A 25,989-nucleotide genomic window follows, 5' to 3' on the forward strand; every position below is an offset into this window, starting at 1 on the left:
AATAACACGGGGTGGCTACAGGGCACCCAGCACCCAGCCACAGGTGTCTCCGCATCTCCTGGGGGCTGGGAACCAGCAGGCTGAGCAGCACCGGCTGCTTGCCCGGGGAGCAGTGCCCCATACCTGGGCCACACCGTGTGCCATGGCCGAGCCTGGGGCTGCTCCCAGTGCCGAGCCGCCTGCGGGGACCATCCGCATGTTTTTTTCCCACAAAACCTGTGCACGGTCCATAGCCTTGGAAGATGCTGTGATCGAGGAGGCTGCAGGGGAGGAAGGCTTTGGCGGTGGGAGGAGGCTCCCCTCGCTCATGTTACACAGTGTTTAATTACCTGCTGAAAGGTCACAGCGTTCCTATTAGCAGTCGGACAGGACAGATGGGATGGACAGCGCAGATGGACAGACGGCCGCTCAGGGAGGCAAGGGGGACACGCAGAACTAGCAGCAGAGGCAGAGCAGGAGCCCAGGAGGGACGTTTGGAGGACAGGGGCGACGGGGTGCACCCCAGAGCCAGCAGCCACTGATGCTTTTTGGGCTCAGGGTTTGGGGCCACTGAAGAGCTGGGGCAGGAACAGCCGGCGCATCTGGGCTCGCCTTTCCCTGCCATGGGACGGGTTTGGGGGCAGTGTGGGATGGGGGGAACTGGGCAGCCCATGTCCCTTGAGGACCCAGTGCCATACCATTGCCCCCTGGTCTGGTTCTGTGATGCTCCCAGGCCGTGCTGGAGTGGGGATGCTCCTCACTAATTTTCGTGGCTGGATTTTGCAAGCCCATCTATTATTACTGCAAAGAGCTTTCTAAAAAAAAGTGACGACTTGGTATATAACCTTGGGTTAAATCATCATTATAATGACAGCTTGGGAAACCTAATATTTGAGTTCGTCTTTGTAGCTGTTTGCCTCTTTAATAAAAAACCTGTTTTACATACAAATACCCCCCCTACGTGCTCAGGCTCGTCATGTGGAGCAGGAAGGATCCCAGGGCTTTTCAGTACGCAGTCGCTTCCTAGTGTGTATTCCTGATCCCCGGTGTTGAATTTGGGTTTGCAGGAAAGCAGCCGGGAGCAGAGGGGCATGGGGATGTGGGCCTGGGGCTTTATGGCCAGGAGCCAGCGACTGAGATGGGCGCGTGGTGCTCCGAGCCTCTTGTATGGGAGATCTTCCAAAGATGCTCTCTGTGGGTTTCCCCCTTTAATTTGTCCCTGAAGAGGCCAAATGGCTCTTTCGGGGAAAAAAATGTACCTGTGCAAAAAAAAGCAGCTGAAAGAGCATCATTTCCCCTGTGCCCGCATGCGGCACTGAGCCTGGCAGTGGGGGCCGGTGTCTGTTCCCCCCCTGCCTACTTTGTTAATCTGTGCACCGAGCTGCTGCCAGCCTCTCCCCCCGGGTTCATGTCAGCCCGGCGTGTTCTCTGTCGGGTAAGATCTGGCAAAGTCTCTGTTATACTGATTTGAAAGAGGAATTATTAATGCCAGCGCTAAGATGGCTCTCTGCCTGGGAGCTGCCTGCACCTCTCCCGGCGGAGGCTGGTTCCCCCATTGTCTCCTGCACCCCACGAGCCCCCCGCAGACCCACCCTGTCCCTGAGGCTGTTTGGGGGGACAGGGCAGCGGAGAGCGGGTCGGCTGCACCCCAGCGGGCTCCCAGTGCTCTGCCCCCCCACCTCAACATCCATCCAGACACCCCGGGACAAGCAGCGCGTTGCTGCTCCATCCCCTCCCGCTGCTGGTTCCCCCCATCCCAGCAGGGTTTGGGATGAGGATGGGGAAGAGATGGGGAAAATCCCCTGAGTTTCGCCCGCTGGACCCTGTAACCAGCCAGGCATTGAGCAAACCTCCACGGGGAATATCAGTGATTTCTGTTCCCATGTCACCCGTCAAGGCAGGCAGTAAACAGATCAAACAGAGAGCATTAAAAATGCATATATACAAAACAGAAACAGGGCAGAAATAGTCATCATAAAACTTCAGCAGCAGAACCTCTCAGCGTGCACAAGCCTCTTCAGCCAGATTTTTCTTTCCCTTTTGGCAGAGTGGCAAAGAAATGCAGCTCAATATTGCCCCAATTCCTCCGATACTGCTGCAGGAGCTGCTGCCACAGCCCCGGCATCTCATGGGATGGGCAAAGATGCATCCTTTCAGTTCTCCTGGGTTTTTTTGCAGTGCCAGAGATTTTGTTTATTTAGGGGAGGGAAGCTCACCCTGCTGTGCCAGGCTGCAGTCCCCTACGGTGACGGGAAGGTCCAATATATTAAATTGTGGGTCCTTGGAAGCGTCCTGCTGACCCCGGTCCACCCCGCTCCTGCAGGGACTGATAGACTCGCTGCTCAGCTGGGAGACATCCTTAGCTATGAATTAACACCATCCTCTTGATTAATGCTGGCGGGGGGCTAATGACACCGCGGCCAACTCGAAGGTGATGTGCAAAAACTGTAATTAGCATCTGAGGAAGGGGCTCAGTGGGAGCTGCAGCTCCGGGGCCGGGTGGCACGGCCAGCCCTGCTCTGTGCCAGTGCAGTGGCAGCCACCCAGCCGGGGTCTGCAGCCCCTTTTGGGGCAGGAATCGGTGAAATCGGTAACGTGGGACGGGGGTTGCACCTGGGTTTAGTACCTAAGAGTCGAGGGGTGAATGGGATCCAGAGTCACCACCCCCTCCATGAGACCTGCAATTAAGGCTGTCGTGGGGATCATGATTCTAGGGTAGGTCAGGGATGGCTGGGAAAGAAGAGCACCAGGTTTGGGAGCTGAGACACTGATCCCCAGCCCAAGACACCCATGCCCAGCCCTGAGACTCCAGCCCCCAGCCCAGGACCCCATCCCCATCCCTAGGTGCCCGACCCCCAGCCCAGAATCCCCCATGCCCAGCCCTGAGATCCCAACCCCCAGCCCAGGACGCCCAGCCCCAGCCCAGGACCCCAATCCACAACCCCAGGACCCTGTTCCCCAGCCGCAGCCATCCCACCTCTCCCTACCCCACGAGCCCATCGGGGTCCCACGTGCCCCACGTGCTGCAGGGCTCAGCACCCTGGACCCCCGGTGACGGTACCACAGCACGCTGGGAGCCCATGGCAGGACCGGTCCTCACCCGGTGCATCCTCTCGGTGTGCCAAACCTGCCTCGTGCCTCTCCATGCCCCCTCCCTGCTGCTGCATCCCCGTAATTACCCACCGCTCGCAGGGCCCCAAAACTTGGGGCTGGGTCTCATTTCACACGAGTGGTTGGGAAATTACTCCAGAATATACCAAAATCATTTCTGTGGAACACATTACCGTCCTTAATGACTGTTCTTTTTCAATTAGCTGTCACGGCCCTGAAATAAAGCTGTGCTTTCCTTCTCTGATAAATCACTCCCTTTATTTGGAATTGGAATTAAGAAAAAAAACCCAAACATGTTACCCTTTCCCTTTCCTCGATGCCAGGCAGGTTGGAGCCATGTTTAAATTATTCAGGCAGATTGTCAGCTGTAAATTTTACGGAAAATAGTAAAACCAATAAATAAACATGCTTCTCTTGTCAGGGGTGAATATTACTGCTGCTCAGATTTATAACTCGCATCTCCCCTACATTATAGAGCTTTTGTGAAAGTGCTGTCGCAGCTTCTGTATTATGCTGCTGAGGTGGGTTATTTCCCTCTCATTTAAACAGCAGCATGAACTTCGTGTGTGATTTAATTTGGGACGAAGGGACCCCCTTCCCTTCGACCTGCTCTGAGCCCCCCAGCATCATTTGCATCGCTGGGGTCATTGCCCAGAACCCCCTGAATTCACCCCAAAGGGGCATCCGCTGCCTTGGCCGGGGAAGGGAGCTCCAGCCCGAGCCGCTCCTCGGCATCATCTTCTCCAGCATCATCTCCTCCATTGCAGGGACCGGCCTGCTGAGTACAAAACCCACATGGAATTGGGGGAAATGCAGGGAGTTTTGGTGCAGACGCCGTTGCTAGGGCAACAGCTGAGTAACCAGCCCGGGAGGGAGGATGCTGCAGCCTCCGCCAGCGCAGGACCGGGGAGGCAGGAAAACGCTCCCGGGGGTGAGATACTGCAGAAAAAAAGATGATTTTTAATGCAGGAAGCCGGGGAGGGTGGTCAGGGTCACCCCCCTGGCAGCCCCCAGCCCCACACCGGGGCCGTGCGAGCCGGCTGCTCCCGCCCAGGGATGCTCAGGGCTCGCCGAGGCTGAGTCAAGCGGAAAGATTCACTGCTTTCAAAAATCATCGTGAAAATGCTGAGCATTGCCTACCCTGCCTGCACATTTCGGTGCTCTCCAACGAGCCAGGCTAATGGCATTATGGAGGCAGCCGAGCCGGGCGGCTATTACATGTCAAGAGCTTTGCACATGGAAATGATGCAGAAACGATGGTTGGCTTTTCTTTCCAGGGGTAATATAAATTTTATTATTGCATGCCTGTCCCATGTGGTAAAAAAAATAGACTGGCATTTAATAAATAAATAAAAATAAAATAAAATAAAACATAAAACTTCAGAGTCTGCTTGCGGCTGAGCTGCGCGTGCGGGATGAGCAGCTGCCGGCAGGACGGTGAACGCTGCTCCTGCATTAGCCAGGATCGAGACGAGGGCACGGACCCCCGTAAGCCAGGGGTGCATGTGTGTGCGTGGGCAACCAGAGGTGCTGCACACACTTACGGGGAGGCAATGACTTCCAATTGCTCCATTTCATTGCAAAAAAAAAAAAAAAAGCAATTGCGGTGAAATAAAGGCATTAAGCTCCAGCGAGCCTTAAAGCCACGGGGGGGGGGGGAAAAGGTAAGCTGATACCGCTGGTGCTCAGGGAGCTTCCTCCGTCCTTTCACTATCGGCTCTGAAGGGGTTTGGTGGAGGCGGCGGTGCCCCCCGGGCTGTGCGGATGGGGGGATCCCCGTGCTGGGGGTCGCTAGGCTGGGGGCAGCCCCCCTCCCCACGCCTCCCCTTCCGCCTTACAAGCTGCAGCCCAGGACCCAGAGCACGGTGGCTGCGCGCAATGTTGTCTCTTAATTGTTTTATCTCGGAGATTAATTGGCTTTTTGGGTTTCATTACTTCCGAGGGGCGGAAGGGAACACTGTCCCTTCCGCAGACGATGCCTGTCAGAACAAGTCATGCCCGGCGTGCATGTCGATCGCTGCAAACCCAATGCTATAAAAAAAAGGCATTTTCACCAGCTCCAGATACGAGGGCAACTGGCCAAGAGAAAAGGAATAAATTGCGCCGAGCCTGCTCTTGCTCCAGAGCCAAGGAAGGACAGGAGGCAACGGGAATAAAGCCCGCAGTAAATCTCCCCGCTACCACCATGCACCCGAATAAACCTGTGTTTAAGGACACTATAAAGGTAATAAAACTCCCAAGAAAGAGCCACTTTGGTTGCGTTGTCAGTGGTTTAGATGCAGGAATAACACTAATGTGATTAAAGGCGGGGGGAGAGGAGCCGTCCGCCAGTCACTCGCACGTCCCAGGGGACATCCAGCCCCTGGTCTGGGATGGGTGGGGGATGCCGGGGTGCTCGGGCGGCCCCACAAACACACGGGAAGGCAGAATAGCAACAAAATCTCTCCTTTAATAGCTGGATTGACCTGAGGATTTGTTCTGACCGAGGTAGGCAGCCCCGGGGCCGCCGCAAGCAAAGGAGCATGGGGTCAGCTCGATTCCCGCTGCCGGGATGGGGCTCACTCACTCTCCTGGAAAACCTCCAGCCATTTGTCAAGGGAAGAATTAAAAACAGGGAAGCTGCTCCCTATAAATACATTCGCCCACCTCTGGCTCCCAGCAGCCCTGCAGAGACTCTGCGTGCAAAGAAACGGGGACCGGGAGCCCCCAGCCCTGGCATTGCTGCCCATGTCCGCTCCGCACGCACGTTAGAAAAATATATTTTATTTAAATTCTCCTTTTTTCTCCGTGGAGTTTTCTTTTCTCTCTTTGAATATAGATTGAGCGGTGTCTCTAGATTTTGACCTGTGCATGTATTTCTATCAAGATCAAGAGTTAAAAGCCAATCGTTAAATACCTAACTCTAGAAAAGGCTGCGTACAATATATGGCTTTTGCACCTACATCCAAAGGGGAGTTGCAGGTTGGAAGGGGGGGGAGCTCGTTTGCAGCAAAGCCAGGCTGGGGACGGGCTGGGAGGGCGGCGCGGGGTGGGGGACAGCCGGGGACCGCATGCAGCTCTGCACAAAGCCAGCCTGGCGAACGGCATCTTCCCGATGCGCACGGAGATCCTTTGGTTTCACTTGCTCATCGGCAGGCAGCGGGCGAGGGTGTGGGCAGGGCGGGCTCCCGCAGTGGGGACGTGGGCAGCAAAAAGCTCAGCCCCAGGTTTTGCTCCCCGCTGCCGTGCGGGCTTGATGCAGCTGGGCTGCAGCATGGCTCCTGCTCACAGCCCCCAAAACTGCTTCTGGGGGGCTCTTCTGGCACGTGAGCTTTCAAAATGAGGCACGGATGTGCTTGTGGGTCCTGCAAGCTCTTCTGTCCGGGGTCAATGTCCCCCTCTCGAGCATCACCCACACACGTCGGGGTGGCTCCCACCTGCAGCCCATGGGTGGGGGTCATGGGCCCCCCCGGGGCACCGGGGCTGGAGCAGTGACCACATGGATGGAGCAGCAACGTTGCCCGGTGCTGTGGCTGGGGATGCCAGCCTTGCCCCAGGGACCCCCCTGTCCCCAGGCTCAAGGAGGGTCCCTGCGGAGCCAAGGGAGGGTGCGCAGGGGGGACACGGCCACCTTGTTTGGTTGCACCGCTCTCCCTGGCGCAGCCCTCCCGCTCTCCATAACCTCTAACCAGGATCCACGGGAGCATTGCCCACGCGGTGCCAACCCCCCCTGGCTCTTCTCCTTTGGGAAGGCCAATGGACTCCATCCAGGGACGGGCAGCAGCCTTCCAGGGATGGCCAAGGAGCGAGGGGCGTTTGGGGATACCCACCCCAGGGGAGCTCAGCTCCTGTGGCACCGTGGCAGCGTGCCGGCACCGGGGGGTGCATCAGGCACGGCACGAGCAACGCAGTATCCCCGACAGCCAGCCCGGAGGGATGGCACAAATAACCCGCTGCACTGCCAAGGAGGGGTGCAGCAGCTGAAACAGGCGCGGGACGGAGCAGGAACCCTGTGGCGGGGAAGGCATCGTGCATCCCCTCGGCGGTGCCGCCGTGCCCGGGTCCGCGTCGGCGTCAGCCAAGCAAGCTCAGCGATGGCTGGGGACTGTTCGTTGCTCGTGCAGGGAGTTGATTAACAGCTAATAGCAGCAGATGGAGAATTAAAAGAAAAGCCACCCACTGGGTGGAAGTAGGCAGAGGCCGGGGAGACCGAGCCTTTCCTCGCCACGCAGGGTCAGGTCCCCCTGCCACTGTCACCATCATCTCGGATAGTAGTCATCCGGGACTCCCGACAGGTTTCGGAGTTTCAGAGCTGTGTCCACCATTTTGATGTAGCCGCTGATCATCTTCCTCATCTCAGGGGTGTAAGGGTCGTACTCCAATTTTCTCAAGCCGGAACGCTTAAAGTTGCCGTCCTTCTGTCCCTCGACGCAGAGCAGCCTGTCCTCGCAGGCAGTGATGCCCAGCAGCCCCACCATCCGCTGCAGCTGGACAAAGAGGTCCCGCTTCAGGTCCTCGAAGTGCACCACCAGCACCTTCTTGCCGTAGCGCAGCCAGTCGAGGGTGTGGGTCGCCCACCACGGCGCATAGTTCGCCACGAACTCCGGCCACTCTGGAAGGAGCAGAGGACAGGGTTAGTGGGTGTCCCCCGTGTCCCCCGCATCCCCCATCCCAGGGCCACCGCCTGCACTCCCTGCTGAAATCTTTCAATTATCCTTCTCGCTAATTGATCCTCCCATAAAAATCAGGTGATAAAAAGGATAATGAAACATCGATAATAAGCCACAACTCTCCTGGCAGTGCCGTATACATCTATCTCACGATGCATAAAAGCTCTGGGTATCTGCCTCTTCCTCTTGTCCTCCCCACGAAACCAATGCCTGATTAATAGCTTAACTGTATTTAATTCCCTGAAGAATCATTAAACACAGTATCTGTTTCATTAAACAGATACAGGACAATTCACCTTGTGTAATCATATCACATAAAACTTTGCTTTGGAACCGCTCCAGGGATATCGTAAAATTAATGTCACGGAACCAAATGGGTGTTTCACGGCACCCGCGGCCTCTGCGGGCTCCACGCAGGGCTGAGAACGGGGTGGGGGAAGGAAAAGCCCCCCAGCACCGGCACCTGTGGGCGAGGCTGGGGAGAGGGCACGGCTTTTTTCCAAAATTGCCCCAAAATTAGTTCCTGGGAGAAGGAAACGGTTTGGAGAGCCAGGCTGCAGGAAGCAAGGCGCTTTCTGCAGGGAAGACTGGGGATGGGAGCCCCACGCCCTGTCTTAATTACTCACCTTTAATCACTTTTTTTTGTCCTCTGGATGATTTATTTAACCACGCACCCAAGCACTAATTGCAAACTTGGCACAAACGAACTGGCCCCATTGAGCATTTGCTTCCCGCACTGGTGGGAGGGCAGGGTGGGTGCTGATGGTCCCGCGGGGACCCCCGGGCTCCACGGCCGGGGTCCTCCACAGGCTGAGCCCCCACGCAGAGTCAGCGAAACGGGGGTCTCCAACCCCTCCCTGGTGCTGAACCACAGCTCTCAGCAACCCTCCCAGCCCGACTGAAGTCCTCAAGCGATGGAAAATCTCCATCTTTCCGGGCAAGTTGTTCCAATGGTTAATTAACCTGACGATTAACCCATCAGCTAATTACGCCGTACATCCTCTGGAGGGAATTCGGTGATGTATTTTGATGCGCGTCCAAATTGGACTGTGCTGGGGTGGAGGGAAGGGTCCCCTCTGCCTGACCCCCCCTCCCCTCAGGGGCACGAGGCGTGGGACAGGCTTCGGGGGGGAGGGGTTGGGACCGGGAAAGCTCGGGAGGGTTCCCACGGTACTGGGGCTCCAGCGAGGGGATCATCCTGCATTCCCCCTCCCAGCTGTATCTGCAATTTGAAGTTGTCCTTTGGGATGCAGCAGATGGGGATAAAAACTAGCAAGAGGTTCGTACCCCACCACGGCGGGGGCGATGCCAGCCCAGGGACCTGCCCAGGGAGAAAAGCCACTGAGGAAGCAGTGGGACATTTCTCTTCCCTGGTTTTACGGGATTGGGGCGATGGGGAGAGCAGGGCTGGGCCGTCTCCGGCGCTGCAAGCACATGGCAATAACAAAATCCAGGCACATAACAGCAACAACAGCAAAAGCTCCCCTTAAATAAACTCTGAATTAAGGGTAGCAGATGTTCAATCAAGCTAAATATTTTAACTCTTTCCAATGAAGTCAATTCCACAACATCAATTTGTAAATTGCTATAATTAACAAGCCTCCATAATATGCCTGTGCATGGGAAAGGTAGCGTCTCCGGAGCAGCTGGGTGCACAGAAATAACACCCTGCCACCGCCTTGTCCATAGGGATGGGCTGGCGGCAGCCACCACTCCTGCTGCCGGCGCCAGCAAGAGGGAGAGCGCGGCAAAGGGGCAGGGGGCTTCCCCCAGCTGGGGATTTTGCAGGCACTGCCCTGCACATTGGCTGGGTCCATTCTCCTGCGCCTCTGCCTTGGGGAAGGACAGATAACCGGGGCTTGGAGGAGACCTCCTTCCTCCTGCTAATCAGAAACTCAGGCGCGTGTGAGATCGCACTGGACAGGCAGAGCCGGAGCGGCGCTGCCAGCCGGGAGGAAGATGGAGGCAGGTGAGTGACCTGGCAGCGGCGGGCAGGACCTGTTGCAGGTACTATTGCCTTAGGGAGTTATGGGGTTTGTTTCCACCCCACGGCGCTGCCCATGCGAGGGCTGGCTCTGCCGGAGAGCGGGGCTGCCCATCCACTTCTGACACCCCCCCACTCCCCCCAGGCAGGGTGGTCCTGCTGGGATCCGGCTTTGGTGGCAGCATGGAGATGCTGCAGCCCCCACACCGACGCATATGCCCACCAGGTGATGGTGGAGATGTCTGATGGGTCCTGTTATTTTTTAACCTCTCCTTGCTCTCCACCTGCCCAGCCAAGTGTTCAGACCAGCTGCCCTTGGCCTCGAAGAGCTGCTCCGAAGAAGGGACAGAGTTTGGGGCCTTGGGCTCCTGCCCACCCGACCCATTCCCTCCCTGCTGGCACCAGGCTGCTGTCAGACTCGTGTCCCCGGGCACTGCCACCTCGCTGCTGCTGCCCATGTGGCCCAACGCAGCACCGAACAGCCGAGCATCTCTGCTTCCCCATCCCGTCCCGTCCCATCCCATCCCATCCCACCCATGCAGGAGCCCTTGGCCGTGCAAGGTGGATGCTGCGGGTCGTGCCGGTTGCAAGCCCAGGAGATGCCCCTCCAACATGGGGACCAGGCTTGAGCTCTGCTGGGCTTTAACAACAGCCTCATAGCTCTGGCGGCCAGGCTGGAGCTTGCCCACCTGGGTCCTGTGGAAGCGGGGCAGGGGCAGCCAAGCCCACCAGCCTACCTTTGCCCTTCCAGTGGGCGTGAGCCGCGAAGCCGATGTGCCCCCCGTATTTGCGGTTGAACTCCGCCATCAGAGCCTTGTAGGGGTTTCGGATGAGCAGGATGGCTGAATCGAAGGATTCAATCTCCTTCTGGCCACTCTCGTGGGTTTTGATGCAAATCGTCCTCCCGCTTCGCCAGTGGTCCCTCTCGCCCTTGAACCCTGCCGGGACAGAGCAAGCAGGCGCCTGAGAAGTGGCCAGTGACGAAGTTAATAAAAATAATAAAAGCCGGGGAAAGGGAATGATGGGGGGGGGGATATCAGGTTGCAAAATACAGCTGGATAAAAGCAGTTGGGGCCTGAAGTAGAATTTGCATCCCTCTGCCAGATGGAAATCATTTATTTGCCTGAGTTGTGAGTCAAGCCATGATGTAAAATTCATGTATGAGAGGGTGGGTAGCGGGCACGGGGACCGAGCAGGGCTGCCTCCTCCCAGGCCATGCTCGGCTCTTCTCAGCGAGGTGGTCTGCAACAGCCTGATATTGCACAGCCCAGCTTTCCTCCAGGGCAAAGCACACTGGCATTAAATAACTGCATACTGCATTAATGTATCTTATGCTTATATTGGTGGGGTCAAGAACATATTTTTATAGCTATAATCTCCTTGGCCACAGCATTTAAACCCTCCCAATAAATTAAAAAAGGTAAAAAACCCCAAGCCCGTGGGGCTGCAGATGAGCCCAAGGGCTGCAGTGATGCCGTGGGGGGTCCAGAGAGGGAACCACCGTCCCCCATGTCCCCTGCACGGAGTATAGGGGCTGAGCCCGGCATCGCTCCCAGCCCCTCTGAACCCCCGGCCCCTGTAAAGCACAACCCAAACTACCCGGGAACAGTATGTGGGCAGCAGAGCTGAGCTGAGGGGGGAGATAAGCTGTAAGTAGCTGTATTACATCAATTATAGATGTGTAATTTGCTTTCGGCAGCCATGCCGTGCGACGCAGGGACGTGATGGCTAATCTGCCAGTTGCCTGGATACCTCCGGGCCCTCCGACGCGCTCAGCCTAGAATAAACATGAAACCTGCACTCGGTCGGATGAGCAAAACCTTGCTAAGGCTTTCACCCGGTGATGCTCCCCTCCGTGGGACGCGCGATGCCAGCTGCACCCCAGGTGGATGCCAGTACCGGGGGCTGATACAGCCCGGGCTTCCTCACTCAGCGCAGAGCATCTCCATCTCTGAAGGGCTGAATTTGGCAAATCTTGAAGAAATGTGCATCGCTGCCTATGGTGTCGGGCAAGCAGGGCTTTAGGGGGTACGCGGGGTACAGACCTCGGCCGGCTGTGCAGGTACCCCGGGTACAGACCCCACCAGCTACGTGAGTACCCCAGGTACAGATCCCAGCTCCGCCACGGCCAAGGAGGGAAGGAGGATTTCCTCTCAGAGCCGCAAAAGCGGAAGGAAAAGCAGGAGAAACCTTCAAGGTCTATGAATAAAATCATTGTAAATGGCTATAAAATGGGGGAACTGGTCTTTTCACTCCCCCTTGCGATATGGTGGGTTATTGGGAGGAGCTGGCTTCTGCCTGAAAAAGCTCATGCCTGCCTCGAGCTTTTTTTTGGCTTGGAACTTATTCTCGCTGCTTAATTTGGGGTCCCCAAAGCCCACATGCTATTGGCTTTGGTACCAATACAGTGGGCACAGCGCTGCTGCTTTGCCCTGGATGGCACAAGAGGTGGGAGCAACAGCATCCCTCCTCCATTAAATATTTACTGGGCAAATATCTGTGTTGCCCAGGATGGGAAGATGGATCTCCACCAAATCCTTCAGCCCAAGGAGAACAGGCAAACGAGATCAGTTCCCTCCTCCATCCCCCCCCTTCCTGTGAGCTCATCGGCGCTTCTTTGCACTGCAAATATTCATTAATTTGGGTGTCAGTGTTCCCCGGGTGCCCTGATATGTCACTTTTTTTATCTGCAGCTACCTGGGAAGCACATGGAGACGTTTGTACTCCAGGATACTGGTGCCACCAGCACCACCCGCCCCCAAATCCTGAAGCTGCAAGGCTGCACGAGTCCTTCTCACCACACAGCTGTGACTTTCTTCTGCTTCTCACTTTATACATCCTGGGACGAGAGTGCCAAGCCCGCAAACACCAGCTCCTGGGGAAATCTGATCACAAAACCCCATCGGCCTTTTGTTGGGGGAAAAAAAAAATGCAGGAATTGCCTTGTTTGCCAGGGTTGGAGCTCTGGTTCCTCCTCTAGAAAGTTCAAACCCACAGCGGGTTAAAAACCACCAGCGTGATGGAGAAACCCCAGTTCTGCCCCAAATTGGTCCTGGCCAAGGTTAGTGGGCAGCATGGGGAGGTTATGGGCAGGGCACATGTGATGTCGGGTCTCCCCGATACCCTTTGAACCAGGACACATCCAGCACAAACCATCCCATGGAGCAGCATCGGTGGTACCTGGTTCTGCCCTCCCCTTCCTGCAGACCCACGGGATGACACTAGGACCTTCTCCCAGCTCAGGTGGGACCGGTGCACCCCCGGCAATGAACCCCCCTCTCACCTTTGTTGTAGAGAGACCCATCGAAATAGTAGCTGCCGGTGTAGAAGCCAGTGGCCAGCTCAATCAGGTGGCGTGCCCAGGTGTTGCCGGCACCGGGGAAGCTGGCCAGGGCCACCAGCTGCTTGGCACGGGTGGGGAGAAACCTCCTGTCCATGCAGCGGTTGTCTGCAGCGAGAACCGACCAAGGCACATCAGGGCTGTGGCATGGTAACGTGCTTTTCCTACAGAGATATCCCTCTTCCTTGCGGCATGCTGCTGCCTCCTGGGAAGATGCTGGGACAGGGTGCGAGGAGGTGGCTGCTATAGGGAAAGGCACCCTATCTAAAGCACATAGGGACACCCCAAAGAGTCCTGAACATTCCAAAGAGTCCTAAACACCCCAAAAATACCTAAGAAGAGGGCAGGAGGTGCTCTGCCATTACCGGCTGCTTGCTGCCTGCATGATTAGGGGAGAGTGAGTAACATGGGTGCATTTGCCAAGCAATGCCCCTGCTTTTTGTATTGACAAATGCACAAGCGTTTCCAGCAAGGCCTCAAACGCCGAAGCAGGGATTGTGTCAAGACCGAGCCACTCTGAAGCAAAACCCCCTGAATTTGGGTCCTCACTCCATTCAGCCCTTTCCTCTCCCAGTAACAGGTTTCCCCTTGCCCTGTACTTCCCTGTCTCCGTCGGTCCCACCACTGGGACCTGCAGGGCGGTGGGGGACAGGAGCCTTCTCTGCACAGCCTCCCGGGGACTTTCTCTCTGGCCACAGCTTTTTCCCCCCATATTTTTCCCTGGAGCCTGTTTCCCCCTGGCTGGCAAAGCTCCGGCTCACTGGTACTGCTGGTGACAAGGTGGGACAAGCGCCGGCAGGGAGGGATCCTGCTGGAGGCAGATGGCAAACTGCTCTCCCCTGCAGCTGAGTCAGGCAGTAATTAAAGCTGTTTGTTCAGGGGAGGATTGATTTCCCAGGAAATTAAAATAAATGGTAATTTTTAATGAAAGCCAAATACACGCTGCAAGCTCACGCTCACTTTCTGCCAGCGTCCCCGGGAAGGGGTTGGGAAATGGGTGCTGGCACCCGCGCTGGAGTGGTCCCTGCCCGTCCCCCTGCCTGGCAGCAGGCAGGGAGAGCCCAGCGCCGGCTTACCTTGCACTTGGGTCTGGTAGACGAGGAGGTATTCGGCAGTGCCGCAGCTCTCAAACTCCTCGCCAGCGCATTTCTGGGCGCAGAGCTGCTCGTCCTCGCGCTCGTGCAGGGTGAAGAGTGTGGTGGGGAAACCACAGCGGCAGGCGGTCCCGGCCAGGGCCGACAGCGGGTACTCCTGTGGGGACGGGCAGAGGGAGGGCAGCCAGCAGCACCGTCCCCGTCCCCCACGGCAGACCCTTCCTCTGCCCCCCACTCCCGTCCTCGCCGTCCCGGCCCCACTGTGCAGCACAGGGCGGCTTGCAGCATCCTTCCAGCCAGCTGCAGCATCCCTCGAGCCGGTTGCACAAGCAGCTCGTTGCTGACACCCAAAAACACCTGAGCCCCAACTTTCCCGTGGCACAGCTGAGCTGCCTGCTGGTGCAGGCAGCAATGCACCGGGCGCTGGTGCTGCCGGCAGAGCCGTGGCACGTCATTTGTGAGTTTCCCACCCGCACCAAGGTTACTAAGAGCCCATGGATGGCCCTGCAGCAGCCTCGCTGGCGTTTCCAAGCCCGGAGTTACAAGACCCATCTGGTGGGTGACAGATGATTTACCGCCAGGCTGTGGCAGCGCCGGGTTAATCGAGGGGCTCTGGTTATTTACATCTCCTGGCCCCAGCTCTCCGGGCAGCAATGGGAAAGTGGAGCCAGCGACGGAGCAGCTGCTCATATTTAACTGGTGCGATGGTTTATTCCCCACCGTCCTCTGCTGGGGAGGCCACAAAGGGAGGACAGGACTGTCCCCACCTGCAGGCCTTTCTCTTCCTCTGCCTGATAATTTACCTAATTTTAATTAATAAATACTCCAGCAATGCCCACTGCCAGCCTTTCCCCTGCCTGCTTATAGGCATCATGCCCTAGGAGCAAACTGCACTGCAGCATCCCTGGACCAGAGCAGGACCCCGCGATGCTCCTGCCCAAACACCCCCTGGGGCGGCTGCTGCCTGCTGGGGGGGGCAAAGCCACGGGGAGCAGGCAGGGCAGGCAGCGGGTGCTGCCCCTGCGGGGAGCTGCGGGCCAGTCCCTCCCCGCGGCAGAGACACAGACAGTCAATACGATCGTTTGTAGTTTGGATATACATAATTGTTATAATAAATGGGATTAAAATTTACCCAGTGTGACCCTTTCTGATGATGAAGATTTAGATGATTAAGCTTTCGACCTGCACCTCCCCCCCGCCCTCCGGTACCTTCTCGGTGCAGAAGTCCACGCACTTGTCCACCGACATGTTCAGCATGAGCTGGCTGACGGGCAGGGCGATGGAGATGTTGTCCGGCCGGCGGAAGCACCCCCGAAATATTGCGCTGCCGTCTGCGAGGGAGAGAGGTCACAGCGGCACTGAGAGCGATGCTGGCCTGACCATGAGGAGCAGGGTCTGCACCCCAAAAATGACGCCGTTGCCACCCCGCGCGCCCCAGGCTCGGGAGCAAGAGCCTCTGCGTGCCCCGGTGTCCCCATCCCCATCCCCCACCGCTCCTCTCCAGCCGCCCATCGGCACAGCGGCTGCTTTTCTCCAGCTCTCGTCACCCTCTGGCTGCGAAGCCGCGTTTGCTAACAAGCTCGCCCGGCTGCTTACGGTGCAAAATCAGAGCAAAAGCCCTGGCAGCAAAATCGGGTTTATTTTTTCCTCCCTATTTTTATCAGCTCGGTGATCCCAGGCTGCAGGAGGGATGGAGCTAGTGAGGAGAGCAGGGTTGGGTCTGGCCTGGTCCCCCCACCGGCATCTGTGCCCCGAGGGGTCCCATCCCGGGTCCTCACCCACCGCTGCACGTACCCAGACACCCTCGGCCCCTCTCCGGGACTGCTACTCCACCGGGTACGTGGTGGTGGTAGCTCTGAATGCTGCCACCCTCTTTCCCCTTGCTTGGGGACGAGGAAAGAAAAGCAGCAAATGTGGGTAATTATAGTGCTGCCTAATTGGGAGCCAAACAAGCGCTTCTGACAGGGAGCACCCTTGGCTCTCTCTGGCGCTCCCGCACATCCTTCATCCCGCAGCCAGCTCCACCGGCAGCGCACACTGAATGCAACGATGGTCCTGTTTGGCCATCAGGAAAGAGGTCTTCATCCAAAGTCCCCCAAAATGCCCTGAATTCCTGGTGAGGTCCTTGGGGCTCCCTGCTCCAGCCCGCCCCGGCCGGCAGCCATCCCCACAGGGGGGTCCCCGCGGTTCGCAGGAGCAAAACTACCCCAGCCGCAGACCTGAACCACTTTCAAACCACCTCTCCCGAGCTGTGACCCAGCTTACGCAGCGCAGGAACGCCGGGCCTTGCCCCCGCTGGCACCACAAGGGGTTCCCCCATTTCGGGGCCGAGCCGGGAGCCGCATCGATGCTGCCGACTTACATCTCCTGGCGGACTCCTGGGCCAGCTCCAGGCGGTAGATGGAGAGGCGGTTGACCCCGCCGCAGGTGTTGCTCCTCTCCCCCTTGCACTCCATGTTGCACTCGGACTCGCTGGCATTCGACGCCTGGACCTTGTGCCCGCAGTAGCACTCGGCGCCAAATTCCAGCCCTGCGTAGAGGTAGCCCCTGGGGAGAGGGAGATGGGGGGGGCTTAGCGTGTCCCCAGGCATACCCCCGGCTCCACGGGGTTTTGCGGGAGCATCCCCACTGCAGCCAGCTCACACCCAGCGCTGGAAGCAGCACTGCATCCCAAGGATGCATTGTTGGATTAGATGATCATTGTAGGTCCCTTCCAACTGAAAATACTCTATTCTATTCTATTCTATTCTATTCCAAGGGAAAGGGCTCCACGGGCCACAGAGATCATAAAGCAGGAGACAGAGACATTTCTTACAGGCAGGGAGGATGTAACGGGTGATGGTGGAGCAGGAATAAGTGACGGGGACTTTGCTGGGCTTCAAAGTGGGAGAGCTGTGCTGCTCGGTACAGATTGGATTTGAAAGGGGGAGGATTGCAGCACAGGCGGGCACTTGCCAAGTGTCAGCAGAGCTGGAAACCCGCTGGAGAGGGGCAGTGCCGGGCTGGCAAGTCCCACCGCGGGGCTGCCAGCGCTGCGGAGGGGCTCTGGCGTGGAACAGCCCTGCATCGGCACTGCCGAGGATGCCCCGCAGCAGTTGGCTCGGCTCATGGCACGTGTCCGTCACGGCGAGCATCCTGCTGAGGTGGATGAGCCCTATGCAGGGGACATGCCACTGCCCCAGTGATCAGCGATGGCCCTTTGCAGCAACGTCCCCAGGTGCTGTGGGATGCTGCACAGATGGGCTTCGGCTCCAGGGGAGTTTGGAGGCAACAAACTGCCTGCAATGCCACCCGCCCCACCGGCACAGACCACATTTAGGGCACATCCTTCGTGTAACGTTAGGGAAAGGAGAAAACTTCTGCAGCAAGGGATCCATGTGTCTCCCCAGCTTCTCACAGACGCGCTTTGACAGCTGGGAAGGTCTGGGAAGGGTATTTTGGTGGGGGACGGCGTTTTGGTGGGGCCACCCCTGGGTGGATGGAAGTGCTCAAGGCTCCCCCAGCACCGAATTGGAGCCCCCTGCCCTGTACGAGGATGGAGCCCATCATCCCCCCTGACCTTTTTCTGGGGGAGGAAACTGGGGTCCTGGAAAACACCAGTGAATTAAAAAAAAAAAAAATCAAAATGACATAAATCTAAAGAAAAAAGACGGAAGGCGGGACGAAGAGGAGGGGAGCAGCCGGGGCAGGGAACTGTGACGGCAGAGAAACACTGGCGGTGTGTGGGAATTGATGAAGACGTGGTGCCCATCTCCCGCCCTACCGTTCGGCACAGTTGTCCTGGCAACGGAAGACTGTCATCTTCTTGTAGTCAAAGAAGGACACGCCGCGCAGCGTTCGCCGGCGAGTGTTGTCCACGTAGCAGCCGACATATCTTGCTGGGGGGAGGGTAGAGGAGAGGAGGGTAAGAACCAGCTGGGGCTGAGCCCACCAATTCCCACCCCCCTCTTTTGATTTTTCCCTAAACAGGGATGCGCAGCAACGCGCCCTGTTCATTTGCTTTAGAAACACGTGCTCTGGGTACATGCCCCTGCAAACACTGCAAGGAAAGGTAGGCAAAGCCCAGAAACACCCACTATGGATAGAAAGGATGCTGTGGCTCTGCACTGAGGCTTCTCCTCTCTGTCCTCTTCCTTCCCACCAGCTTCAAAACTGAGCAAAGTGGCTCCAAAAAGAGATGAGTTACATGGTAAAATAACCCATCCCCTTCACTCTGCCCGGCCAGGAACACAAGGGTAGGCAGAATGGAGAAATACGGGTTAATACAAATTTTCCTCAGCCAGCAGCTCATTTTCCCCAGCCCCAGACATCGATGTGAAGGATATTTGCCCAGCGCTAACACTTGGCAAAGTAAAGGCTGATGCCTGTGCTGAGAGCAAATGAAGATGCCAGTAGACAGGGAATAGAGCTGAATAAATAGTTACGATGAAATCATTTATTTGACAAATGTAGCCTTTCCCAATAATCTGAAAACAAACAGCCGTCTCCTCGCCTGCGTGCCTGTTGCGTCACTCTGTGTCGGCTGCGGGCTCTTGTTAGGGGCAAGCTGGTCCATGAGCCGTCCCCGGGCAGCCCTGCGCCACCAGCACCTGCCCTGTCCCCGCTCAGTCTCCTCGTTAGGTGCCCTCATTAGTGCCCCACTCCTGCTCCCACCTGAGCATTTGCTGTGGGGAAGACGTATTGCCGCCAACGCAGGGTTGCAGTGCTGGTGCAAGGATGCTCAGCACCCTCGCTGCCACTGCTGCCCAGGGAGGACAGGGGTTTCGGGAGCCGGTGGGATTAGCCATCTGGTAATCAGCTAACGAGGTGTCCATTAATGTGTTCTGGCAGAGGACAAGCAGGTCGGCCACCCAGTGCGGGTGCCCCAGGGAGAGGGGAGGGCAGCCCCAGGGACCAGTGGCCGGGTCTTACCGGCCCCGGGGGCAACGGCAGAGCTGGCTTGGAATCCCAAACCAGTCTGGTTCACCTCGCTCCCTGTTTCAGATACACATCCTCGATGAATATAACAGCAAACTATCGCTTTTCATTACCCTGAAATATCTGCTCCACTCTCAGGGCAATCTTCTGCAGGACGCTGGCCACGGGGCAACCCTGTCCTGGAGAAATCCTTTAGCCCGTGTGGTCGTCACTGGCCTCTGGCTTTGAGATGCTGCTGCAGGGTCCCAGCGTGGGTACACAAAAGGAGAGGCTCCTGTCCCTTCAGGGCCACCGGATCCCAAGCCAAGGAGTTGTTTTTCACAGCACCAAACACCCCTCCAGCTGTGCCACCCATGGCTCTGGCCCCAGCACCCCGGCCGAGGGGTTCTGGGAAAGCACTGGGACATCTGGCAGCACAGGACTGGGCAGGAGCAGAGGTGAGGGCTCCCCTGCTGTGGTCAAGAGTGAAGCCATGGCTCTGGGCAAGCAAGGTGCATCTTCCCATACATGATTACCACCCCGTGTCTCTCCTTCCATCTCTGTGTCTCCATCACACACCAAATTATCCCACTAATAGCAGAGCATCTCTACATGTGTACCAAACCACACTATGGGATAATACTTCTCACCTCCGGCTTGCATTTTGCATCTGTTGGGGGGTCCCTGAACCAACTCCACGTGTACACCCCATCGATGGTGTGCCCCACACAAAGACCCCCACCCTCCCCACCACCCTGCACGGTGCAGGCCCCACCAGTGCTGCAAACCGGCTTCCCTGAGCCAGCCTGGAGGAAGGTGGAGGAGAAAGACTGAGAGAAATGTGCCTGATGATAACTTTAACCACCAAAGAGTCGTAACTCATTGCTCCCAATTACTCTCAGCATAACGTGGCGTTTCCGCAGCGCTGAGCAGGTTTCAGCAGGTCAGCTCATTTTGGTCATGACAGATCTAAGCGGTGCAGGATTACTCCAGTCATTTGCACAGAACCGGTGACTGATGTGCATTACCTTCAACCCATTGCTCTTGACATATGCGTGCTGCAACTTATTAGGAAGGCAACTGGAATAATTAAGGAGATACGAGGACAATAAGTGAAGGAGGGGCGAGCAGAGGGAGATGCTGAAAGGTGCGTGGTCGGGTTAGGCACAGCTTGCAGGAGGGTGCTGAGCAGCAAGAGGGGAACCTGCCCCAGCACGCAGCTCTCATGGGGTCAAGAGGAATTTCGGAGCATGTTGGAAACATGCGTGTGAACAGACACACAGATCCACCCAGCAATAAGTCATCAAATTCCCCAAATGTCTCACTCTTCCAGGAGCTAGGCTGGTCACTGGGGCCACTGGCATTGCAAATTCATGTTTAACATCTTAATGTAAAGCTTAACGTAAAGCTTGGTCTTCCAGAGAGCACCACAGCTCTTGGCTGTGGCGCAGCACATGCGCACAAACTGCTTTGGCGCTGGGGTCCCTGTCGGGTGTGGGCAAGGGGTGCAAGCAGGGACCCCCTGGGTGATGCGCCCCCGCTCAGGGCCAGCTGGTGATCCTGCTTGCATGGGGAAGCGAGTCGTACCCCTGCAACGCCGCCCCGACCCACGGGGTGCGCTCAGGCTGCTCCCCTGTCCCAGCAGCAATCACTTTGGGTCACTAATGACCCCCCCGGGGAGCATCCCAGCAAATCCCAGCAAATCCCCCAGCCATGCTCTCCAGAGCGGCGCCATCGGGACCCAGCTCCTGTGAGCCGGGCGTTGGCACTGCTGGTCTGCCTGGGGGCAACACCTCCTCCCTGCTCGAGCAGCCCCAGCCCCTCGCCGGGTTCTCCCAGCACCCACCACCGCAAGCTAAAGGCAGAACAGAAGTGTTTTTACAGGGCTGTGCTGCAGGGTGATGCTTGAAACAAATATCTGCCCTTGATCTTCCAGCTGGTTGATCAAAAGCCTCGCGCTGGGCACTGAGCCCTCCCAGCCCCCCGACGCTCCCTCTGCAGCTGTCTGCCCAGCAGAGCACCGATGGCTCGCCGACGATGGGCTGGGGGCTCACCCCTGGCATGTGAGAAGGGAAATGCTCCATGTGAGCACAGGAAAGAGCAGGTGGATATTGGTGGCAGCAGCTTCAGGAAGGGTGACCCATGCTGACCACCCCTGGGACAACTGCGCTGGTGTCAGAAGATATAGGGACGTCTTCGGCTGCGTGCCTGGGGTGGCTGGTCCCCCTTTCTTCATGGCATTGCTTGCTCGTGTGTCACGGGGAGCCCAGCCCCAGCCGGGAATGGCTGGAGACGTCCAGCAAAGGACCAGAGATGGATGTGGGAGAGAGGAAGCGATGCCGGGCATTGCCAGGCTGGGGCCGGTGCTTGCTCCCCCCAGCTTCACCGTCCAAAAGTGCCCCCAGATTTGAGGCAGGAGATGTGCCTTCGCACAGGGATGCAGATGAGCCAAAGCCGTTCCCTGGCAGACGGGGCTGCCCTCAACCCGTGCCTTGGCCTGACCCTGGAGCTCCACCAGCGCAGCCAGGAGAGGGAGGAGGAAGAAGAGGAGGCGGAGGGGGAGGAGGAGGGAGGCACATCACCCTGGCAAACCAGAGCCACACATCACGCTAGCTAAACCAGAGCTGTTTTTAGGAGCAGTATTCCCTCTGGAATGATTTCACGTGGCAGAGCTTCCACAGACGCCTTGTTAAGCCGTCTCCTGCTTAATTACGGAGGAGGAAGAAGAGGAGGCGGAGGAGGAGGAGGAGGGAGGCACATCACCCTGGCAAACCAGAGCCACACATCACGCTAGCTAAACCAGAGCTGTTTTTAGGAGCAGTATTCCCTCTGGAATGATTTCACGTGGCAGAGCTTCCACAGACGCCTTGTTAAGCCGTCTCCTGCTTAATTACCACCACCATTAAAACCTGCCTGCTCCTGCCAGACGGCCCGGGGAAGCAGCAGGCGCTTTGGAGAGGGGCAGGGGAGCGAGGCACGTACTCAGCGCCTGTCCCCCGAGGTTCTACCAGCCCCGCGGGCACACCGGGCACGCCGGGCTCGGGGGATTTCTCAAGCTGGAGAATTTCTCCGCACCATCCTGCTCGGGAGCTGCCAAGATGCTCGTGTGGTGGCACCGCACCGCCTCCAGCTGCCACGTCTGCGCTGCTCCCATTAACCGCTGCCCATGCCAAGCCTTCCCATGTGAGATTAAAAAGGGGGAAGATGATATTCCCAGACCACCTAGAAGCAGCTAACGCCAGTGATGCCTGAGCCCAGCATCCCTTCCCCGTCCCTCGCAGCCCCCACCATGGCTGGGCACGGGGAGGCGGCGGCGCCAGCAGAGGTTAATCGCGGTGGACGCGTTGCATATGGCCGGGGTCAGGAGCGCTGCTTGGGGTTTTTATGGTGACTGACAGCTTGGGCTCACGAACCATCTGGTGAGGATTCGCTAAACGTCAAATCGCATTAATGGAGCAACGCAGCCACACGCACCTCAGAAACGCTCCCGGAGACCCCTCTGCACGATGGCACAACGGGGAAACCCCCTTTCGTCTCATTTTAGCATGAGAAAGTCCCTTAAGCACCACAAGCCATTTTTCCTCCTGCTTCCAAGCCTGGACTGTGCATCTTGCCCAGAGTGAACCTGAGCACAGACCTGCTGTGGGGCCGGTGGCTGGGGAGGAGGCCCCTGTGCCCCGGGAGCAGCCTGGGTCGGGGGGGACCAAGCCTGGCTCAGCATGGTGACCCCTGTGAAACCCCCAGTTTGCCATGGGGTTGGGGGTTCCTGCTTCTCTCCGAGCCACACACCCCCTGCTCCATCAAGGGTCCGGGGAGCTGTGGCTCCCAGCCCGGGATGCCTGGGGAATTGCATGTGCCAAGCCCCACGGGGCAGCTCCTGTCCAGCTTTGGGGCACAGGCTTGCTCACACAGCAGCCTTCACAGGCACCGGGGCTCCCCGTGAACGTGCATCCCCCCACCAGAGATTTCGCCCATCCTGGGGCTCAGGAGAGGGGAGCGAGCACCGACAGGCAGAGAAGAGCCCGGCAACATCCCAACACCTCTCCAGCAGTTACCGCTCCCGCTCCCAATTCCCTTCTGAGTTTCCTTGACCAGCTGATGCTGCAGCTCCTGCCCCGAACGCCAAGGCATCCAGCACACCGCTGCTGCAGCTGCGCGGCGCTGGAGCAATAACCTGGATTGCTCCTTCTCACCAGCCCACTTTATTAACGACAAGAAATCGTAATGGCTTTCACAGCAGCTGAAGGCCGGAGATGCTCCTTCGCCGGGGGGGGGGCTGCAGAGCCGGCAGAGAGGGGACGCGGGGTGTGTTTGGGTGAGGTTTGCTGGCACTGGGTGCTCGTGGGTGCCAGCGTGGGAGGCGGTGAGCTGAAAAACCACTGGGAATGCAAAAGCCCTGACGGGCAGCTCCCAGCCACCCAAATTCAGAGCGAGCGTGCAACTCTGTCTGCATACAGCTGCCTTCAGGATAAATAGATGACATTTTAAAAATCAATGACAACTACTACATTCGCTTATCTTTGTTCAATAATAACGGTCCCACTTGACAACACACCACGCACCCCAGGCAGCAGCCAGGCAGGGGTCTCCTGGCCAAGAGAGGCCAAACCCCAGCCCTGCCTGTACCCATGTCTGCCTGCACTTCAGTGCCTGCAAGGCAATCGCAGCCAGCCCCTGCCTGAACATCCCAGCAATGCAAACAACAGGCCACAAATCTGGTTTTAGTGTTCATTGGGGCCAACAGAATTAAAACTGAATTTGGCCCGTGGCACAGCCAGAGGATGGGATGAAGATGGGGTGCAGCCTCTCCCCAGCTGGCACCCCCAAAAGCACCTGTCCCAGCAAGGTGCGACTTGGAGCTTGATGATGCACAAGTGGGAAAGAGTGAAAATGGAAAAATGAAAGTGGATTATTGGCACTTGGGGAAGGAGGAAGGAGGGGAAGGAGGGAGGAGAAGATCTTTCTGGGAACATCCTCAGGACCAGTGGTCTCCAAAGCGGGGTGCTGCGCCCCAGGGGATGCACAGGGCAGTCCATTGGGGTGCGGGAAGAAAATCTGAGCGCTCGAGTAGCACATGCATATGGTTTATAAATAAATAAATACACATTTACTGGGGCTGCGTGCCCAGAAATTTGTTCCTGGTAGGGGCACACGACCAAACCAGCTCGGAGACCGCTGCCCCAGCGCACGAGGCTTTCCCTGGGAGAGGCCAAGAGGAGGGACCCCCACCCGGACGCGTGTGTCCCCAGCCCTTACCTCTGTCCTCCTCCTTCTCGCGGCCGCTCCTGCCCCTGAGCACCCGGCTCTGGGTACTGCCGTAGTCTCCAGCTTTGCCCCTCTCTGCCGGTTCCTTGGAGGTGCTTTTGAACCAGGGTCCATGCCGCCGTCCCCCCTCCGGCATCGTCGCTGCTGCCTTGAAGCCACGGCTCAGCTGCATCACCCCCAGGTAGGGCAGCCCCGGTCCCTCGCCGGCCCCGGGGCCGTGCTGGCTCCCCGTCACCGTGGGCTCCCCAGCGAAGCCCGAGTGCAGGAAAACCAAGCTGCCAGCCGCCAGGTAGAGAGCCAGCAGTGTGAAGAAACGCACAGGTTTTCGCCGAAAATACCGCTGGAGTTTTACCAATAATTTGGCCATAGCGTCTTCATCCCTTCCCCGGCAGCTGGCGCCGCGGGGGAGCTGCTCTCCTGCCCCAGGGATGCTCAGAGGGGGGTTTTGCCCCCCCCCCAGGCTGGAGGTGGCTCCCAGGATGTGCCGGGGAGCAAATGGGTGCCCCAAAACCGCGGTGGGGGCTGCAGGGTGAGGCCGTGCAAAGCTATTGCCTGACCCTATAAAGTCCAGGAGGGCTGGGGAAGGCAGCGGGGGCAGATTTCGGGGCCCCCCCACCGTGCATGGGGGGGATTCTCCAGCGCTGGCTGTCACCGCCGTCCCCAGTTTATTCTCCTCCCGGCAAAGCCCCCCAGCCGTGCCCCAGAGACTCGGCTGATGGAGGGATCATGTTAAGGAAATCGAGGGTTTGAAGGTGATTTGAAAGCCGATCAGCTGACGCAGCTCTTCTCGCTCGCCTTTCCGCTCGGCGGCACCGGCTCTCACAAGCATCTCTCTAATGGAAACGGCACCGTCGCCCTTTCAGACAAAGAATGAAAAGTCCCTGGACCGTCTCAGGGCCTGAAACGCTGACTGGGACCCTTTGTCTAACAAAGCCCCATTCATCTCACTCCCAGGGCAAGAAATCCTCACCTGCAAATCAAAGAGAAAGGCACACTTAGGAAAGCGTCCCAGGACATGGGGAGGATTGCAGTCCCCGTCTCCCCACGGGGCGAGGAAGGATGCCCGGGCTCTCCTTTGCCTTTCAGCCCTGCAGAGGGGCAGTTCAACCTCCCCCCCAGCACAAGGATGCTGGACAGGCAGGAGAAGTCAGTGCAGTGGGAGCGATGCTGGCTTCCCCAGTCCCGGGCTTAGGGACAGGCATGTGGGGGTGAGCCCCGACTCCAGAGCCCACACAGTTCTGTCTGGTCATGCAGGAGAGGTGCTATAGGAAGGCTCTGGGGCACATGGAGGATTTCTGATTTCACCCAATTTCACCCACAAGAGGATGAGCTGTGCACGCACACATCCACATGTGCATACACATCCATGCACACACATACATATGCACGCACGTCCACACACTTGTGCACACACATGCACACACACACATGCACACGCATTTCACCCCTAGACCTGAACGTGTCTACGCACCGGCTAGCCCTGAGCGAAGCCCCCAGAAAGCGAATGCCTGCCCTGGGAGCCAGATGGGCAGCAGGGCAGGAGGCTGCTGCGAGTGGCTGCTCCAGCAGCCAGGCACCCCGCTGCCTGGAAGGCCCCATGGGAGCATGACGTCCCCACGTCACCCCCAGCGTGGCTCTCCCACATACCCCCATGGCTGTGTTTCAGCCCGT

The 25,989-nt window shown here is 57.8% G+C and overlaps 1 protein-coding gene across 1 annotated transcript; it reads right to left on the minus strand.

Moving 5' to 3' along the window:
* Positions 1–7,188: 7,188 nt before the first annotated feature.
* Positions 7,189–24,691, minus strand: WSCD2 (WSC domain containing 2). The gene is made up of 8 exons (XM_009283854.1): positions 24,310–24,691; positions 17,921–18,035; positions 16,520–16,704; positions 15,367–15,488; positions 14,140–14,314; positions 13,007–13,171; positions 10,461–10,661; positions 7,189–7,681 (listed from the first exon to the last, which is right to left on the minus strand). Exons 1-8 carry the CDS (start codon positions 24,683–24,685, stop codon positions 7,329–7,331), a joined length of 1,692 nt encoding a protein of 563 aa, XP_009282129.1. The 5' UTR covers positions 24,686–24,691; the 3' UTR covers positions 7,189–7,328.
* Between the last annotated feature and the right edge of the window lie 1,298 nt (positions 24,692–25,989).

The sequence above is a fragment of the Aptenodytes forsteri genome, unplaced genomic scaffold (genome assembly GCF_000699145.1).
Source record: "Aptenodytes forsteri isolate BGI_AS27 unplaced genomic scaffold, ASM69914v1 Scaffold118, whole genome shotgun sequence".
Classification (NCBI taxonomy): Eukaryota; Metazoa; Chordata; class Aves; order Sphenisciformes; family Spheniscidae; genus Aptenodytes; species Aptenodytes forsteri.

Coding starts and splice junctions, on each gene's coding strand:
- WSCD2 (XM_009283854.1), bottom strand. CDS start 24,685: ATGGCCAAATTATTGGTAAAACTCCAGCGGTATTTTCGGCGAAAACCT. Junction 18,036..24,309: donor CGAGAAGGAGGAGGACAGAG/GTAAGGGCTGGG, acceptor CCCTCCCCCCAG/CAAGATATGTCGGCTGCTAC. Junction 14,315..15,366: donor TGGACTTCTGCACCGAGAAG/GTACCGGAGGGC, acceptor CCGTCCCCACAG/GAGTACCCGCTGTCGGCCCT.